Source organism: Clupea harengus, chromosome 4 (genome assembly GCF_900700415.2).
Source record: "Clupea harengus chromosome 4, Ch_v2.0.2, whole genome shotgun sequence".
In the NCBI taxonomy this organism is placed as follows: Eukaryota; Metazoa; Chordata; class Actinopteri; order Clupeiformes; family Clupeidae; genus Clupea; species Clupea harengus.
This window is the reverse complement of record NC_045155.1, coordinates 3,562,723-3,583,455: the sequence shown is the minus strand read 5'-3', so window position 1 is coordinate 3,583,455 and position 20,733 is coordinate 3,562,723. Positions and strand designations below refer to the sequence as shown.

The following is a 20,733-nucleotide window of genomic DNA, read 5'->3' as shown; positions in this document are numbered from 1 at the left end:
CATATTCCCAGCGCCTGTTTTTTTATTTTCGTTCGGTTTTTTTTAAAAATGTTATTTAAATTCTGCTTTAATTCATTAGTTTGTACTACTTAATGTATTCCTGTATTTCTGTTGAATATTCTTCAAATAATTGACGTCCAAAAATGACATTTCTTGACTTGTTGAATTATTTCAACATCAGTTTTACATATGATGATTACAGCCTAGCCTACTGTAACATCCAAGCAAGCCACCTCATAATTCATAGTAGAGATGACAGATTTTGCACAGTATTGCACAGTGAATGTTGCTAACGATAAAAGCCTAGTTCTAATGTAGACGTACGCTATAAATCAGTAAACAGATTGTATAGGCTTTCTAAACAAATAAGCTTAGGTACTGGGGGCTAGTAGGAATGCAGGTTTATGTGCAACTGAAGTCTTGAAAAAATGAAACAAAAAAATGAAGAAATGAGATAAGTGCCGATTACCATAGAGTGGAATTGAATCAATTTTGAGCCAAGATGGCAACCCCGTGAGATAGTTTCCATCTAAGCAATAGAAGAGGGCGCTAGAACAGAGAAGCCGCCAACGCGTGCGCAGAGGAGGACTGCCGCGTTGATGAAATGGGTGACGTCATATAGCAGTTTACTGTGGAGCAGCTCTTGTACACCCTTCACTCAAATTGGAACCACCAGCATCTGAGGCGGTGGGGAAGAGAAGGGATAAGCAGCGTTTGCTTTTTAATTTTTTGTTTATCCAACGGACCGTTTAGCACACTGTTGTCAGAGACGCTTAAAAGATTGCCTTTTATATTTTTGTTTTATTTTTTATTTTTCTTCATTGGAATGGTTAGGTCACCCAAGTGACTATAACAGAATTTTAAAGGCATTTTTATTTTATGGTAGCATGCTGGGAATGAACGCCCAACAACATTCATGACGGTGCCATAGCACAACCCGTCGCCTTTCAAGGCTTCCAAAGCCTTTTATCGAAAGAAAACATTTATGTTACTCATACTCTTGCCTGATTAGCTAACCTACCTCTGCTAGCCACTTGGAGTGGGTGCTGGAAGGCGCAAAGAAAGAAATCTGAGCACGGTCCATTTTTAGAGATTCGGATGAGGTGTTTGAATCCAGATTTTGAATTGTATCATTTTAATCAGCGCTCTCTGCATATCAACAAGTACTGGCATATTGCATTTCAGAGATGTGGGCAATGAGATTGCTTCTCCTTGGATTTGTACTTAGTCTGGGGGTTATCGCTCCTGCAAGAGCAATTGATGGTAAGTAGCTCAACAAACATTCAATATGTAATACATAGAATGCAGCATGTACTTTATTGTCAAAAAGTGTGTACTGCATTCATTTAACACTCAACAACAGCAAGTAGGACTAGCCTACCACAACAAACAAACATTTACTACAGTCTACATGAGCCAAAACACACCAGCTCAGCCATAGGCTATCTTAACTGTTCCCACTGAAGCCTGATCTGTTTTGTCACTGAGGGAAGATGAACAGGTTATTAGCAGTGCTACTCTTGTTATATTGAGATCATTCTCTATACTACAACTTTTTTCACCCCCATATCTAAACGTTCCTTACCACCTGTGTATATGATCCCAACACTTTGCGTTGCGTCTTTCCACACATTGTTGACAATGCATCTTCCGTTTGCTAACTAGCAGTAACAAATCTACAGTGCCAGTTGGTTTTAAATATAACAAACCAGTACGTCAAAGGGAAATGTAGGCGTAGGAATTCCATGTGTTTGTAGGTGGACTGAAAACGTAATGACTAATGTTGAATGTAGGCTATTTTATTGTTTGGATAGCCAGCTCTAGCACATCTTGCAGACGTGGTGATGAAACAACGTCATGCATGCACAAATCAAGGCAGCCTTTTTAGAACGAAGAGTATCGTTTGCAACATTTCGACAAGATAGGCGTATTTGAGATAAATTAGGTCAGGAAAAGCATAAACCAATTCCAAACGAAACGCAACGGCCTGCATGTTTCACAACCCTGATGTCGCCACGGCGCAATCGTTTCCCATGCAATCGAGGTGCCTAAAATCTTTCGCCCCTTGTTTGATCACACTGCAATCGCTGACTCTTTTGGGGGCTTGTGTTTTACCTTGCACTAGTATAGGTTAATGACTCGATGTGTAAACCTTTAGCTGTTTAAACTAGGATATATCATATAGGAATACGATGTGTTGCCTGGTCTCTGAATGTGGGCTCACAAATCACACAATCCGTCATGGTGAATTGCGTCTTGAATGGCTGTTTTGTATATTTAGACTTAAATTCACGCAACATTTGCCATTTCTATCGGGTCACTGGCTGGACAATGAAGATCTATGGTCTTTTTGAGCCATCCCCGATTCACGGGATCAGCTATTTGCATTTGAAGGCTTGCTCATGGCTCAACCGGCACCTGAAAGCGCCGGGTGTGAAAGACCCTCATCAAAATAGCCCACGTATTGTTTAATGGCCTACCCTGTCGGTAATGCTAACACAGAAGTCATCTTGTTTTTTTGTTTTTTTTAGATGTAGCGTTATATCGTTACTGTCGAATTTGTCAGTTTTAGCTATTCGGTTCAAATGGGCAGTATTGACCATTGATTGATTTAAATTGTTACCAGCTACTGCTCCACCGTGTAGTACTGTTCCTGCTGACTAATGGCTGAGTATGGGGTGTTCGAGGAACAGTATAAGATAATGTCGTCTCTTCGAGATGGGAAACTGCTTGGTAGAGCAGTGAGACCATTTCCAATCCACAGAATGCATAATACTTCTGAAATTAATTTTATGTAATTTCTCATGAAAGCATTGTCAATCAAATGGGCTATGAGTGGTTCAGACTAGTTTATATTTGGGACATCAAGTGTGCAATACCATTGTATGATATAAGAGTGTGATGTTTATGTCACTTCATGACCGTATTGACTGAGCTTTGCTATAGGAAAATGCACTTTGTTAGCCCACTGAGCGCCTGAGTGAAAAATACTCCACATACTTTGTTGTTACATCTGCATAAATTATGCAATTATGCGTTTCAGGCACAGAGAACCAGTTAACAAATGGGACCTACAAAAGTTGCTTTTGCTACAGCCAACAAAAGGCTTAATGTCTGTGGCTCACAAATACACGGCAACTGTTTGAATTTTTTTTTTTTAAACAAAGATTCTCTAATTTCTCTCTAATTTCAAGATGCCTAATGCCACATTCATGACAACACTAAGCTTATCTGTTTTTGCACTTTTTAGTGTAAAAACTGTATACTACAATTAAAAAGGTAAATACTTTACTGACATTAAAATCCACATCTACCATTCGCTGGTCTACTAACAAATAGTCACACTTCTCCTTTTCTGACCCTATGAAGATTCCACAAGATATTTCACTAGAATGTCAATGACAGAATACATTGTCATTGACATTCCAGTGAAATATCTTGTGGATTCTTCATAGGGTCAGAAAAGGAGAAGTGTGACTTTGTTAGTAGACCAGCGAATGGTAGATCTCAAAGAAAAATGGATGACAAGTGACACAATTTGATGTTTCCATGCTCAGCTGGTGTTGCTAATTGGAAAGCTAGCTTTCACTAGCCCAACTTTCACCCTACTAGCTAGCTAACATCAGTCCCATTTCACAGTCCCAGTTCCCTTGTTTTAATATCTTGCCCTATCAAGATTTGCCAGTTTGTCAGTAAGCTGACTAGCATGCCTTCATTACTTTTCACCTGTAGTCACTCAAACAGTGATGGTCATACATAGGCGAAGGAGATATGTGGAGAGGTAAGAATGGCAGGCGTTTCCTTTAAAAAAAAAAAAAAAAAAAAAATCCAATGTGTTTTTAAATCATTTCGTCCATCTCAGAGTTGTTCTGTTGCCCGAATGCAAATCTCTGTGTCCTGCACTAATGTAGCACAGCTGTCAGCATCTGCAAACCTCTGGATGGATTTGTCCTGTTGGGGAGTTGTCTCTAAAGAATGCAGTTGTCCTTTCCATACAGACATAGCATTAGTATTTGTTACAGCCCTTTGCCTGGCTGCTCGGAGGAGAAAAAAAAAGAAAAAGTGGGGGAGGAAATAGCTGAAGTCTCTGGCGAGGAGGGGAGGCAGAGGCTGGGGCTGGGGCTCAGGTCTGAAGAGGGGTGGGCTCCTCCTCCCACCTCCTCCATCCCCAGAAGAACATCTGGCCAGTGAAAGGCCATTAATCCAGGATGTATATGTGACCACGGGGGAGGGCAGCCCTCCTTTCCCCTCCCCTCCCCTCTGCACCCCTGCGTTCTTCTCCATACTCCATTCTGCCCATAAGAAGTTGTTGAATAAAGTAAAACCAAGACATACTCACTATCAATACTCTTGATGGTAGAATATGTACAGTAAGACAACGATGACATTTACTAGACAGGTTTGTTAATACAAGTGGAAGGCAGTGTTTGTTTGTTGGTGTGTGTGTGTGTGTGTGTGCGTGCTAGATTGACCCATGCCACGGATGAGTAGTGGTCAAGTGGAGGCAAGTCGATGGAAATTAAAGACGATTGGGGTTGGAGGGGAGTTGGTCAGTCTTCGCTCTTGTGAGCCAAAACATGTGGGTGTTGTCAGGATCTCCGCTAGTGGACTGGCTGGGAGATGAATTGCATAAACAGAGGTCAGAGGCCCATACTGAAGTTATTTCGAGGCCTTCTCCTTGAGGTGGTTTTAAAAAACAAGACAGCACTGGACAGGATGATGGAGAAATGCTTGGATGCAGATATGAGATTCGGTCATTCTCATTCTGTTAGGAGGTCTGTGTTTACTCATGACTTTACCACATGAAACCATAAACAGCCATTTTTTTTCTTTTGAGAAAGAGGTATTATCTTAGTATTTTCTTGCATTCCTGAAATTTATATATATTTAACTGATGGATTGTAGTAGATATACTACCTCTGCAGACCCGTTTGTCTCCGTGAAGGCAGGATGCAGGTCTGCTTTGTTTCACCGTGCAGTCTGCCTTTGACAAGCAGCACACTGGCTCATAACAAAGCTCTGTTTCCTCACTCCGCCACTTCTGCCAGAAATGGTCAAAATCTGCCCAGACCAGTGCTTTGTGATTTATCACAACCGAGTCCAGCTCCACAGAGAGAAATAGTTTTTGCACATTCACGTTCTCTCCCTTCCTGAAAAGTTGGCCATAGCCATGTAAGGGAAGCTTTTATTTCAAGATGAAGAATGAAAGGCTAACATTGTAAACCATTTCACAGAAATGCCGAGAAAACAGCACACTTAGAAAAATCCTGATATTTTAAATGTATTTATTGTATCTGCTTGACCAGCTGACCTGGACTGTGTGTTGTGGGTACAACAGAATGACCCAACAACCTGCTAAGGTTTGGGATTAGTGAAGCAATCCTTTCCCACTCACAAACTCACACAAATCATCCCAGTCAATCCTCCGCACCCCACCAGCCAATTAAGAGATACCTTGAATGTCCTTAAGCAGAGACCCAGGGCATTTTAATCCCTTTATCCAAACCACGTAACATCCTGCACATCCTTGCATTGTTATTTTAGCAATATGATTCCCCAGCATTAGAACAGCATCAAAGCAGCTAATTAAGTGTTGGTTTGTAGCTATTTTTATCTAAGGTGATGCAAAATATACATACTTGCTCATGTAACATCTGTGATGTATGACTATTACATAACTATACATCAGATAAAGTAGTTCTAGCAACACTATCTGGTTTATTTTTGGCTGTGTAATAAGACTGGATCTAGTGACGAGCTGATTTAAATATACACACTGCTGCTCCTCCTCTCTCCCCTCACGAAGGCTCGACCATTTGTCTAATCTTGATTTTGAGGAAGTGAAGGGATTGAGTTCCAGAAGGGGTTGAGATGCTGTTTATCCAACCCGACTGTCGCTGGATTTCATCTCGCTTTCGGGCTTTCATTCATAAACAGTTTCTTAAGAAGACAAAAAAAATAAATACGCTGGAGGAATCCGGCCTCTACCACGCCGTCAGCACATCTCCGGTCCCTCATTACTCCAGCATCTAGCAGACAGTGCCCTCAATCAAGAGTTCCATTCAATCCAGCTGATGCTTTATAACTCAGACTACCCAGCTTGCCGTCTTTATTATTGTTTATCATTATACGCAGACAAATGGCAGACCCGCATGCACACGTTTACCCATTCTCACGGGGGCAAACCTTGGTCTCCAGTGAGGTCGAGGCAAAGACCAAAGCCAGCTTTATGTTCAATGATTGCAGTCGAGCAGGGAATTGTCAGCGTAGCCCAAGGAATAGAGACCTGTAATATCATTATGTCTCACAGCAGGAGATTACCCAACAACTGCAAAAAGACCCTCCCCCCTCCTCCTAGCCCCCTCCCCCAGCAGTGTGACACATGCAGTGTCAGCCTGGAGACTGCAGGCTAAAGCCAGCTTAGAGGAAATGTCTCCATGTCTCTTTAGTGCAGCCCTTCACACGTGTGGGGGGTTAAGAGAGCGCGGATGAAAGGATGTTTGTTGATGTTGGAAAGGCAGGAGGTGAGGCTGTGGGTGGGTTTTTTTTGGGGGGGGGGGTTCCAATAATTGGTGTTTTCTGGGAGCAGCCTCTGTGTTTACATGCTGTATTGCCTCAAACAGTCGAGCAGATTGGTGCGCACAGTGAAACAGAGATTTAGGTGGGTGTTGGCAAACAGTTGCATGGTCTTGATTCTATGAAAAGGAGAAATATCTCCCAAAATAAAAAAATTTTGTTAGGCAATAAGTGTGTGACATACAATACACTACCTTGGACTCAAGTTATTAAAATCATCACATGGGAACAGGTGTGCATTTTGTAGTTAATTCACCTTTTGTCAGATCAGTTCTCCCTGCCTAACTGCCCCCCCCCATTATGTTTTTTAACGTGAAGTACAAACATAGCTGGTCAAATGTTGCGACCAGTCACCATGTTTGCCTGATGTCCAGCACTAATGTGTGAGAATCGCTTTTGTGATGGTTATTTTGTGTGTGTCCCCCCCCCCCCCCCCGCCCCCTTTTCTCCCTGTCTGTGAACTTTTCACCTGGTGCCTGGGGGAAGGCCACAGGCCTGGGGTTGATGGCTTTTTGACTGGAATGGTGCTCGCTGTGTGCTGCGTGCGGAGTGTTCGTCTCTGCTTGTCTGGAGAGGGTCGAGCTGTTCAGCTCACCTTGGCTGCCCTCCGCCTCTTGAGTTCACCCCTTTCACACATGCGCATTTACACGTGAAAGCGCTGACTATCTTGTAGGGTGGACTGGCTAATGTGTGAATGCAATACGGGGTTAAAATGAGAGGATGATGTTGGTTTTGCAACTAGGCCTAGAACACTTGACTACCAGTGCACCAGGTTGATGGGAGTGTATTCATACAAAAGAGTCTATCTGCTGAGTGTAAGGATAGTATGTCGTTTTAAGGACCTTTTCTATGCAGATAGAGATGCAAACAGTTGAAAAAACATTTATGTTTTTTTTGCAAAACATTTGTCTCCTTGTTTGTTTTTGTCAATGTAACACCCTTTCGACAGTACGATATATCATCTTTTAAGCATCGGCCTCTGCCCGCGGGGTCCTTTTTTTCATATCATCACCAGTTAACAGACTAACCCAGGTTCATAATCTTTAAGGAGCCTGGCCTAGAATCATTCAGTCATTGTGCAGTTTGGTCACTTCTCACGGTCAGAGGTGGTGCTGTGGTGTGCTCCCTCTTAATTGCTGATTGCAGTGATATTTATCATTATTATTTGTTCTTGATTCCAGGTTATGAAAGTGCCACACACTGAGCGTTGCATCCTTTGATCTTCCGATAATGAGGCTTCTGATTGCAGGGATTTGGAAAGAGATGCAAACCCTCATTAAGGCCTTTTGAAGTACCTAGTGTTTAGAAAGAGTCATTCTGTGAGACATTTTGGGAGACATTCAAATACTGCAGGGTAGTTTTTCTTTTCTTCCTCGTGTTGCTTTTGTCAAATTTTGTCTTCATCTGAGACAAGCTTCAAATGGCCTGAAGCGAGTCTAGTAAGGTCTTCTGTCATTTTTAGCTGTTAATGTCTCATTTCTTCGCCGTTCATTTGGTTCCACCATATTTCTACTCCTACCATTACACTCTAATTGTGCCAGCCTGTTACAATGCAGCTCAGCAAAGACTCTTGTTTTGTATTTCTTTTCAGTAATGCTAACAGCTAACACCCTGCCTTCCTCTATGGCTGCAAGTGTCGCCTTGTCCTCAGTAACCCCCCCCCCCCCCCCCCCCCGCACAAGGACCTCATCAGGTGGTCCCCTGGGTCGGTCCGATGACCAGCTCCTCTGTTCCGTTGTGACACCAGAGAGACCCTCACAAAAAAAGGGAAGGAGTCTAGCCATGCTAAGTGCCTCCTAAAATTCAGCCAGCATGTTTGTCTGCCCGTTCAGCCACTTTGAAAACGACCACTGTGGATTAGGCTATTGGGGGGTTGTGAGGGGGGACCGGGAGGTCGGAGTTGAGGTGGAGGGACCGGCGGACATTGTGTGTGTGCAGTAAGCCGACAAATGGTGCATGGTGATACTGGACACGGAGCGATGAGGCTGCTCCTGCTGGACAGCCATGGCACAGTGCTCCCATTGAGTGATTGATTCAGCAGGCAGGTCAGAAGGAGCATGAAAGGCAGACAGAGAGAATGCTTTGTTGCACAACGCTTTTCCTCGCTGCTCTCTCACTTCCGTCTTTAGGAGCGTCTAGGTCTGTTTATCAGCATTTCCTTCAGTTGACTATCATTTTGCTCCCAGACTGCTTTTGATATATGTCTGTGTGTCCCGTCCCCCCCCCCCCCCATTGTTTTTTTTGGGTTCACATATTCAGTCCAGCCTCATGTTTAATGACATTGCTCTGAATAATTGATGCACTACAAAAAAAAGAAGAGGAATAACAACTACTCTGCTCCAGTCCATGTTTGGTTTTAATTGTTGCTTTTCTGAGCATTCTGATTTTGCGCTTTTGAAATCTAGCTAAATTGGGATTTGCTGAAATTACTTAAAACCTTCCCCCAGGGTCTAATTACATACCAGGAGTTTTAGTCTGAGCTTCGCTCAAACAGTAAGAGGAAGTAGCAAGAGGGAGCCAAGGAGACAGTCTCCAGCAAGTTGCAGGTCAGGTAGATGAATCGTGACCTTTGACCCTTTACCCCACATGGTTAACGCAGACCTTTACCCCCATGAAATGTAACACAGTTAAGCTGGTGACTGTGATGTCATCCACATAGCAACAGAGTGTTTTGAAAGTTATGTTTTTTTTTCCTTTACGTTTTCAAAAAGATTTATGTCCACACAACAACATTTGGAGAGCTAACCTGCGTCCACAAGGAAATGCAAAAAGGAGTGAAGACGCTGTTGCTAGCTAGGTCAATTTAAAAAATGTTTTGCATAACCTGTGCTATGGACTAATATTTATTACAGTATTTTCAGCTGTATGGATGGTATTGGGGTGTTATATCAGTATTTATCATCTAAAGTTCATAACCTTTAGACTATTAAATTAAATTAAATTAAATTAAATTAAATAAAAATAAATATTGCACATTTCAATATTATAAACATGAAACATGGCTTGAAGAGTTTCTCTAAATGAACAGTTACTATAAAATAATTATCACGATGAGGCCCCACGTTATTAGCACAATGTACCATCTGTTCCTCTGTAAAAACGGGAAACTAAAAGTTTGGTCACAAAAATAGCCATTAGCCCTCAGTTCTTGGACAGGGATACCAGTTTGTTGACATTTTCTGGCTTAAGCGATGTCCTGGTGTGACTAAAATGTCATGACATTTGTTTACGGAAACCTAATTTATGACGACTTCGAAGACACAGTTAGGCTACTGTGTGGGGTTTGTCATGTACTGGTGTTTGCTAGGTATTTTGTTGAGCTTTCCGTTGTTTACAATGGCAAACTTGGTACAGCGCCAAAATATACACCAGTAGCTAAAATATTTTTTACAAAATATCCCGGTGTTGACTGTATTGCAAATTTCTTGCGGTGGCAGGACGATATTGCCAAAACATTTTACCTCGGTTTTCTTTTTTCAGTCTGACGGTTAACGATTAACGATTTCAATAGATTTTTTTTTAACATGACATGATTCTTTATTATCCTCTAGAAATAGAGACAGAGGTGTAGTTTACAGTTCTACAGCAGTCGACATAGACTTGTTTGTCAACATTGGTAAAATGTATTAATTATGTCTGTTTGTTGTGCAATCTTTGTCCTAGTGTGACTTCATGTTATTGAACACTAGCTATTAAATACACCGACATTGCTCAACCAAGAGTAATTCATTGCTATTAATCTACGGTTTACCAGCAGCAGTAACGTGACACAACATTGAAAACAGGCAACCTCTTTAAAATGTCTAGTGAAGGACCCATTCAACAACAGACCAATGGAATTGTTTGGTGATTAACCTAACAGAAAGAAACATTACTGCTGTAGCTATATGGTAACTCTAGCGAAGTGCTGGCTCGGGCAGTTGAGTGACTGCAGATGAAGCTTTAATCTCAATTTTGCGATTTAGGCATTTTCTACATCGTTCAAAATCAAGGACTTGAATTAATCAAATGAATTAGATATATCGCCCAGCCCTAGAATGACGTAATACCGTAGACCACTATAACCGCCCACCCCTACTTTGAAGCCACTCAACTTCCGTTCTGTTTGAGTTTATTCTTCTAAAACTGTTGAACTCCATCACAAACCAGGTGCATGTGAAGTCCCTGGCTTTATACTAAGAGGCATTTCTGAGTGTACTGTATACTAACTACGCTGAAACGCTACTATACAGGTCAGCCCCAAAACAGAAGTCCAGCTTTTATTTTTCCTTTCCTTTCCCTCTCTGTCTCTCTCTCTCCATCTCTAAAATTCCAGAGCCACTTATAAAGGCTCCCCCCTAAATCCCAAAGCTCCTCTCCTTTGAAAAAGCAGGCCTGCATCCTTCTAGAGAAGGACTTCTCCACATGAAATCAATTAAAAGGTGCTGGAATGTTCTGCTGAGATCTGGAGTTGATTTGGGGAGTGGGAGCCGGGGCTGCAGGGACAAGGGGAGTGAGAGAGAGAGCGAGCGAGCGGGGGGGGGGGGGATGAGAGATGGAACGAGAGCGAAAGTGAGAGCCAGAAAATGGGTCAGGGCTCCTCAAGCTGCGATGTAGAGGGTGGATGCTGCCTTGGAGCCGCCAGATGAGCTCTGAGTGTCTAGCTTCCCATCTCATGTCTTTCCCTCACCCTTTTCTCTCGGTCACTGTCCTGCTTTTTCTCCCTCACTTCACTTTCGTGAACTTTTCTCTCTCCCCTTCACACCACATTCTATTCTAAGTTCTATTCTTCTCCCTTTTGTGCTTCTTTTCATTGTTTCACTCCTGTCTTCCATCGCTCCTCTCCATGCTTTCTCCAGCAAACTCTACAGGACGGTCATGCTCAATGTCAGCATAATCCCCTTCAAAACAGATGAACAGGTCATTTACAAAAAGCAGCCCCCGAACGTTTGTCAGACCAATTACTGTGCATCACAAAGAAAATGAGCAGAGCAGGGGGATCATTATCACTCTGTTAAAGTCAATTAACACAGCAGCTAATAATTTAAATGTTTTAGTAGCCATGAAAGATTGCTTTTAATGGCTTAATCACCATAATTGAAATTGTGACTGATATGCAGTGTGCCTGGAATTATCAACTATTACAGAGTACCCTCAAGGTATCTTGCATGCGTGCGGCCCAAACTTGAGACGTTAGCGGTTAAAGAGCTTAATGGGGGAAAACAAGACACTCTACATTGGCTGAAACTGTGGTGGCGGTAAACAGTATTTGAGTTAAAAGCACGTCAGGACAACCTGACTTCTCCCAAGGAATGTAGAGGATGGAGAATGGAGGATCTCGCAAAAATGTGAGAACTTTGTGTTTTGGCAAAACAACATTACGGGTGTGCAAACTCAAGCTGTTTTAAAGCTCTGGTAGCTTGGGCCGGGTGCAATGGCCACTTTCCTTGAAAGCAGTTAACCATGGCATACTTAGGTCTTCCCTCTTCTCCCTGTGAGTCTTTACTCCAGTTGCCTCTGCTGACCCTCTCAGCCAGACGTGTGAAGCCAGCATTCCAGGTATTCCTTTGGTAAATATTATGACAAAATCTTCAGTGGGCCAGACTGGAAGATTTGTTCCTGGGCGCTGGTCTGTACTGATGCAGTGCTGCATTCATATTTAATGCCTCCCACTGTACATCTCCTCAGCGCTGAGAGAAAAGAGGACAGCAGGGAACTTGTGTAAAATGTCACCGCTCTATCCCATACATATTTATATTTTATTTAACAGTTTTCTTTGTGCTCCATCCATCCATCATTATACATCACATCATATCTGACTTCTTCCCAGCTTCTCCTGCATTTACACCGACGGCTATTGGCAGGCATGTGGAATGGGCACTCTCAGACCTGCGTGTCACAGCATTATCTGTCATGGCTTTCCTCCTGTTATATGTGAAGGTGGGAGCTGTCACACCACTCGTGGTAGTAGTGTGAGAAGTACACTCTGATATTCTCCAATGATTCTGCATCACAGTTTATCAAGACCCCCCCCCCCCACCCACCACCACCACCACCACAACCAATCCCACAGGAGGCTGTTAAAGAATAAACCACGACTGTAGCCTGCTGCCATCTGACCACAGGTTAGCTGCTTGGTTGTCATCTCCAGAGCTTGGCAAATGAGCTAAAACATGCAAACATGACATGACGCTGAAATAATATCATCAGCTGTAGTCACTCCAGGACCGAACATGCAGAACAGTTCTTTTGCAAAGTGATGCCTCAGGGAGGAGAAGCTCAAGCTGGTGTACCTTCACTGGAATTTGGGGAGAAGGGAGCTCTTCGGCATTTTGAGTTAACCCCAATCTCATTTGTAGGTGATTTTTTTTTTTTTTTCCCTCATTCATTGGGTTAGGTTACCTCTTAGAGGCAAACATTTTTTGGCAAACTTCCTTCGGCTAATCTTACACTCCAAAGGAATATCTACCAAAAGTCAGCTTATTGGGAATAGTAGTTTCTTTTTGCCTACCCTCTATTTAAGCACATTTTTTTTCCCTGCGTTGGTTCGGTTGTATTTATACATGCTTATTTCTGCTTGGCCCAGTTTATTGTTTTGATGTTTTACTGTTGGGTGTTGTCCCCCATGGCACAAAAAGGCCTTGTTCACTTGCAGTGACCAAGACCCAGCCATGATTTTGCACCGTTGGATAAGCTGTCATTTGGCTGTGCTCTGCTCTGGGTGAAGGAGAGTGGGGGGGAAAGAGAAAGTGTGGGGAAAGTGAATTAACAATCCTCATCTCTGTCAGAAATATGTCAGTGGGCTCCGAAATGGAGGGTTGCCTGTGGGAAACGGCCTCCCGACTCAGTGTCATTCACCCTCCCTCCTCAAAGCCACAACCTCCAATTAGGCCCTGGAGGTTTCTCCATGCCGTGGCCACTCTGTGCTGCGGAACTTGCGCTGGTAAATTTAGAACCTGTTTTATTTTCAGTTTGGCGTTTTATGCACAGTCATCGAGAACAACCTGACCACTGGCGGAAGCTGGGGGTACCCCTGCCGGATATCTGGGCTTGAATGCATTAGTTCCTTTCTGTAGCTTAACTACCTATGCAGTAGGGGTGGGAATCTCTTGGCACCTCACGATTCGATTCGATTCAGAGGTCAACGATTCGATTCTAAACCGATTCTCGATTCTAAACCGATTATCGATTCTAAACCGATTATCGATTATCAATTCTAAACCGATAAAACGATTATCGATGCATCTCGATTTTTAAAACATTTGAGTTTGCTACTCAGAGTCTCAAATCACTTCCTACTTTGTGTTTGATAATTAAAGAAAATCAACAGATCTATTTTTTTATTAGAGAAAAAGTGTGTCCTTGTCACAATTATGACTTTCTATGAACAATGCAATAATCGATGCAGCTTGCATTTCAACACAAAATGAATGTGTAAAAAAAAAAAAAAAAATATGATTAATTTTTTTAAATTTTTTTTATTTATTAAAAAATCGATTATGAGCTTTTCTGAATCGAGACAGAATCGTTCTAGAGAGAATCGAGAGAAATCGAAAAATCGATTTTTTTTTTCCCCCACCCCTACTATGCAGTAGTGAACTCGTTTTTTGTTGTTGTCTGTGTGTTACAGCTTAAGTATACTCCAAAATGTCTGTGTTTGTGCAGCGTGGATGCATACGTACGGGCGCATTTGTGTCTCCAAACTTGTTTTTGCGTTAACCGAAACACGTCTTTCAGCGCACAAGCTCAATCACAGTGTTTTTAAATAATATCTCTACGTCGTGTGGATCTACAGTAACTATTATTATTACTATGGGTCTTTCATAGGTCTATAGGTTTTATTGTTTCATAACCATTTGTTCCTAAATGTCGTGTATATATAAGCCTGGCTAGCTCTCGGCTAGCGAGCTAAATTATTTCATACTGCCTTACCCCGAGTAGATTGGGGGCATTATATTACTACTACTACTATTTTGTACCATAGACATATATAGGTCTATAGGTCCTATATATGTCTATGGTTTGTACTACCTCCTCTCCCTTTGGAGAAGTAGCCAATATGTTTGGCCAAGGTGGCGGGCGCTAAAGGCAACATGTAGCATAAAGACATGTATATGATTGAAAGACATCTAGGCTCCCATTAGTGTCTCCATCAACATGGATTAGTATGCATATGATCTATATATGTCCATGGTGCTGACGGTCTGTGTGGACTTCCTGGTGTCGGAACTTGCGTCATGCACACGTGCGTGGACAGAATGGTGTATACTTGACTAGTTTGTTTAGCACCAGTGTTTGCGCTACAGGCCCGGGTCTCATTGACATTTCTTTTTTTTTACATACACGCTTTCTTGTTTCCTTTCTCTGCTCCTCTCCCCGTGCTGTTATTAGATGCTTGTAAACTTTTATGTGCACTTTCCACTTGGGTCGCCGCCTTGGCCTTCATCCATCAGGCTGTGCAGTCAGACCTTAGGCACTAACTGGGCTGTTTACAGTAACCTGTCCTGCCATTCATGGAAGTGTAAATTTGTACTGAAACAAAGGCTTTTCAGTGTTTTGTTATAGCTTCTTATAATGCCCTCTTTGGCCTTACCCTCTGTTATTGTTATGCACACATAATTATGAACACACACACACACACATTCACACACACACACACCACAAACATGGACAGAGGCACACGTTTAACAGTAATATAATTAACTTGGATGTTTCTGCTCATCTCACATTGAAATTCAGCTTGTGTCTCTCATGCAGATGACAACCATACACACACACACGCACGCGCACACACACACACGCACAGTCACGCACACACAAACACTTATATGTGCACACACATAGGCACTACCTCTTAGCTGAATAGACGACGAGCAATCAAGAGCCAGTCTCTTGCCTTCCCTGGGCCTGGCAGAGTTTACGAGGACGTGACCGCAATAATAGGCTGCTCTCTGCCTCTCTTGTGAGTGCAGTCACATCCACCCTTTCCCTGGAGCAGTCCCTCCCCCATTCTGTCTCCCTCTCCCCTTCCAAAAGGGACCCACCTCTCGTGCTGCCAAGTGTGCTGGGAGGTAAGTCACCCATGGCTGAAGAGCAGCGGTTCCCTGCTGAGAATCACAATTAGATATTTAGTGCTGTCCTTTTCTGGAACCTTCTCGCATGGAGGAATGTAGTGGGTACAGTGTGCCCTGTTTGGTCCAGAGTTTAGAATGGATACAGCGGCGAAACGTAAGTGGTAAACAACTTGCCTAGTTTGCAAACACAGAAACTATTGATTTAGGTCAAACCCTGTTGAGGGTGAAAAAAGATTTTATAGGAGGACTGGTTTTAGAGTCAAGAATTGCACCGTAGGCTTGCTTATAAAAAGAAGCTGTGTACGCGCATAGCAGTTGTGTAATGGCTCCAAAAACATTTTGTGGTTGGTGAAAAACCGAGTGAGTGGACCACTCCTACAAAATGCAGGGATTTTGACAGAGGAACAAAAAATGGGAATATGTGAGTGTGTGTGTGTGGGTGTGTGTTTGTTTGTTTGTGTGTGTGTAAGGCCATCTTTCAGCTTGTCTGTCCTGCTCTGGGATATAGTCTTGTCTGTTGACAGCTGAAGATGTGCCACGCAGTGGTGCCCCTCTGGCCTGGTGTGAGTGCAGTGGATGAGGCGTCTTTGTGTTTCCCAGCCTGTGGCTGAGTGGAGCCCGTGTCAGCAGTCGCAGACTGTGCCAAGACTACCTGAGGCCCCAGCGCTGTCCGCCAGCCAGCCAGCCAGCCAGCCAGCCAGCCAGCCAGCCAGCCACAGTGATCTCCCAGACCATCACTGGACAAAAATACCCACATACCCCTACTTTGATTACGGAGGTCTACTGAGTTATTGCTGGAGTTTTTTTTTTTCAGTTTTAGTTTGAAGATGGGGTGGGTTACTGCTAGCTTTCGGACATAGAAACACCTTTATGACTGCAAGAGAATTACAGACAGCTACCAAGTGTGGTTCAGGCTGCGTGAACACACCCTCTTCTTGACTTATTCCCTCATAAACATGCAAATAAACACAAGTAGAAATGGGGCCTTTGCATCAATGAGGTTGTGTCAGTGTTGTGGAATGGTGTTAGGAAATGGGCCCCACTCACACTACCTTACCTGAGGGGGGGGGGGGGGGGGGGATTTCTCTGAACTACAGCTGACCTGTGTCTGTTTCTGTGAGGGCTGGAGTGAAATATACTCTTGTGAGTGTGGGTGTGTGTTTTTCCTGGACCCCTATTTCTGAGTTTTGCATGACTTACAGTTGAAATTGTTTTGCAACATCACCTCGCTCAATTACTAGTTTTTTTTTTTTCCTCCCTGTAGCACAACTGGTAGAACAAAGTGCCAACAGCACCTCGGTCATGGATTTTGATTCCCAGAAATCACATCTCAATACAAACAAAATGTCTTCCTGTGCTGCAGGACGCTTTAATTGAAAGCATAAGTGGCATAAATGAATGTAAAAGGGTCTGGCTATTGAGTCAGACCATTGAACCCCAGAAATCACCATGTTTTTTTATTCCAAGCCTGGAAGAAGATGAATGTAGTTCAAATGTCAGCTGCTGCATTTTAAAATACTCTGGATGCTGATGATGGGATGTTGTGAGTTCTTTTGGACTGAGAGTTCTAATGTGACTCTTGTATGCTCTTTTTCTTTAGCCCCGAAGACCTGCAGCTCCAAGCAGTTTGTGTGCAAGGACCAGGTGACCTGCATCTCCAAAGGATGGCGCTGTGACGGGGAGAAGGACTGTCCAGATGGCTCGGACGAGGCCCCAGATATCTGTGAGTAACTAATGTTTTTTGTGTGATTCGCTTTCCTGTGCCTACTGGCTTAAACAGAGCGGCTAACCTTTGTTTACGGTTCTGGTAAATTGCGTGTTTTTAAAAATCCCACTAGAAGGAAAAGGAGTAGAATCATCTGGAAGAATGTGCAGTTCAGGTCTCTTTCTTTTTCTCGCTCTCGCTCGCCTTCACAAATCCCCCCCAGACTCTTTTCTCTCCTCCCCGCCAGCCTTACACTACCAGAGTTTTGGCAGTGGGGTTTTGTTCAGGGAAATGTTTGCAGCTAAGTGCTAACATATGGGCTTGTGCATGCAACATTAGGATAATTCCTGTACATAAAGAGTTGTCTGGCGGTGCAGAGGGGGGTTACGTGTTTAAACACAGTCGGGTTCGCTCACCCACCAAACACAACTCTTTTTTTTTTTTTTGCGCAAGAGGAATTGCATGTTGGAAATCGGAGCTAGTGCTGGGTAAACACAGACGCTGTACCTCTCACAGATAGAGAAAGAGAGAGACAGAGAGAGAGAGAGAGAGAGAGAGAGAGAGTGGGAAAGAGAGATAGAGAGATAGAGACAGAAAGAGTGTAAGCTCAGCCTCCCGCTTTCTGTTGCATCACCCCGAGCCGCTCAGCGCCCCCAGCGTCTCACCTCTGAGGTGCCACGGCGTTGGGCAGGTTTTTCTGGTCCAATTTCACCCGTGCCTCGGAGCACAAAGTCCTCGTGTGTTCCAGCGAAGGTAAACAAGGGAAGCGCACACACAAGGAAAGTGCACAAAGCTTACCACCCCTTTCCCATCTCTCTCTCTCTCTCTCTCTCTCTCTCTCTCTCTCTCTCTCTCTCTCGTGTTTGCTTCAGCTGTAGCTGACAAGAGTAGCGCAGGCCTGCGGGTCTAATTCACAAGGATTAGCCTCAGGACTTGAGAAAGCTATTGCAAAGACAAACACCCCGTCCGCTCTGTGACCCCGGTGGCCGTGCACCGATAATTGAAATTAAAAGTCCTCGCCCCGTGCCTCTGGGTAGTGTGTGATAACATCATCACACATCTCTCCTCCTCTGACTTCTTTTCTAAATGGCCATCGACCTCTCCGACACCAGACTCTAATATCATTTCCATGCCACTCATGGAGTGTGGCCTAGCAGACAATGCGCCTTTTCATTATCACTGAAGCCCACTCTGAGCAACAGCTCAAACGTTTATACACCCAATTAAGCGAAGGCTTCTGTGACCGCGAACCTCTGTCTCAACTGCCTTTTTTAAAAAAGCAGTCTTACTGATATTACAGCTATTCTAACAGATGTATCAGGTTACGGTCTCCAGGTATTACAACTTTTAAAAACTACCGTGCTTTACTGTATAGCAACATTTGGTTGTTATTTCTGTGTCGGGCTGGATGGCAAGGCATGGGCAAGCAGAAATCTGCAAGAAATTGTTACAACAGTTTATGGAGGTCATTTTTTTTTTTAGCTACTTAATTGTAAGGCTTATTAAAGGTCACTGTAGTTAAGTTGTGGATTAGTTCTCATCCCTGTACAGAATGATCTTCACAGTGGCACTGCAGTTCAAGCCGCCATGTCTTTATTCCATCACTGATCTGTGGAGTGCATGTTGTTGAGTGTAGATACAGCTGTGTAATCTGTAACTAATAAATATAGTTTCTATATAAAAGAAACATTCAGCCGGTGTTGATCATTCGACCATCACAACTGTCTGGGTTTTTGCTTGTGTTTGTTGTCGGGTTGACTGTTGTTTTTACACCTTTATTTAGCTGGAGGACTCGGTTGCAGTTAGAGAAATTGTCTCACAACACTAAGTGTTACCTTCAATGAAAATAGACTGTGGAATACCACTTTAAACTGGTTATATACTTAAAGCACACACATAGACACACTCAGAAGTGTCACAGACACATATTGCCTGGCAGCGCCATTCCATAGGGTTAAGCTTAGACTTGTCTCCAGACCACAGACTTGCCATGTTTGTTTGTACTCCATGCAATTTATGCTGCTTAACTGCCTAGCGTTTTCAACTGCCAGTTAATTACTAACCAGCAGATTGGGTTCCCAGCCTCTGCCAGGATCCTTCAGGCTGACACACTTTCTCTTCTTTGTGCTCGTTTGTATGTTTTTCCTCCCATTCTCTCTCTTTCTCTTTCTCTCTCTCTCTCTCTCTCTCTCTCTCTCCCCTCCTTCCCTCTCTCCTTCTCTCATATGTCATATCACTGTGCTTAGTCAGATCTGTAAATCTCAGATCTCTCTTGGGCTGCCAGCTCTGTCGGCCCTACATGGAGCCTGTGTATATCCTTAAGTAGGTCAATATATTGTTAAAAGACGGGCACTCAGTAACCGAGGAGCAGGAAGGAGGGAAAGAAAGCAGTGACTAACTCCTTTATCTTTTTCTTTCGCTATCTCTATCTCTAGCTCTAGCTCTCTCTCTCTCTCTAGCTCTCTCTCTCTCTCTCTCTCTAGCGCTCGCTCTCTCGTTCTCTCTTTCGCTCTATCGCTCTCTCTCTCTCGCTCTCTCTCGCTAGCTCTCTCTCTCTAGCTCTCTCTCTCTCTAGCTCTCTCTCTCTCTCTCTCTCCCTCTCTCTAGCTCTCTCTCTCCCTTATCCCCCGTTCGCTTGATTACCACCATTAGTCCTGTTTCCTTCAAACTAGAGAGCTATACTGGAATCTCCACAGGTAGGAAAGCTGTTAATTCAGCCTCGATGCACAGGCAGCCATCCTGATAAGGCAGGCAGCCGCTGGTAGGTGGTGAGGCCGCTGTGGTCTCACCTGCGGGCCACGTGGCGAGGCAGCGAGCTGAACGTGTAGGATGGGGCCTGCCTTTTAGCCATGCTCGGCAGCTGCTCATTTTGTGGTGTTTTCTGTGCAGAATGATCTCTTGTTGAGTCTTGCACCTCTCTCTGCCTGTCCTACTGTAGTTGATGCCTATAGTCATTTAGGCACGAGGTCTCATCGAAGTTATGAAAACTTAAGGCAAACAGCTGGAAACATATCAACTCGAGTGAATATTATGGGGCCTGAGAAGATGTTAGCATAATATAGTACAAAGCACTCTGCAGTATGAGCAACACATTTTGGCTCTTTATCATTGAAAAACAAAACTTAAAAACAAAGATGTCATCTTTTGAAACTTTCTTGGCAGCAATCTAAACAGCCTGGTGTATATGGAACTGTCTACACTATTGTTTCAGCAAGGGAATGATTTAAAACGGGATGGCAATTGTTGAAAGCACCCTTGTAATTAAGATTGTTTATAGATGGTCTTGCTGTAATGGGAGCACCTAGTTGACTGGCTGTAGTAGACTTGTACGTCATTGCGTTCCATTTTGTTTGCTATGCTCATAAAGGCTAATTGTAAGTTAACATCTTCCACTTGAAA

General features: G+C 43.4%; 1 protein-coding gene across 1 annotated transcript in view; it reads left to right on the top strand.

Moving 5' to 3' along the window:
- The first annotated feature begins 545 nt into the window (after nucleotides 1-545).
- LOC105912708 (low-density lipoprotein receptor-related protein 1-like) overlaps nucleotides 546-20,733 on the top strand; it is a 114,768-nt gene continuing 94,580 nt past the window's right edge. Inside the window, 2 exon segments of the mRNA XM_031565475.2 lie at nucleotides 546-1,263; nucleotides 17,230-17,352. Of these exon segments, the coding sequence (XP_031421335.1) occupies nucleotides 1,188-1,263; nucleotides 17,230-17,352 (199 nt within the window). The 5' untranslated portion in view covers nucleotides 546-1,187.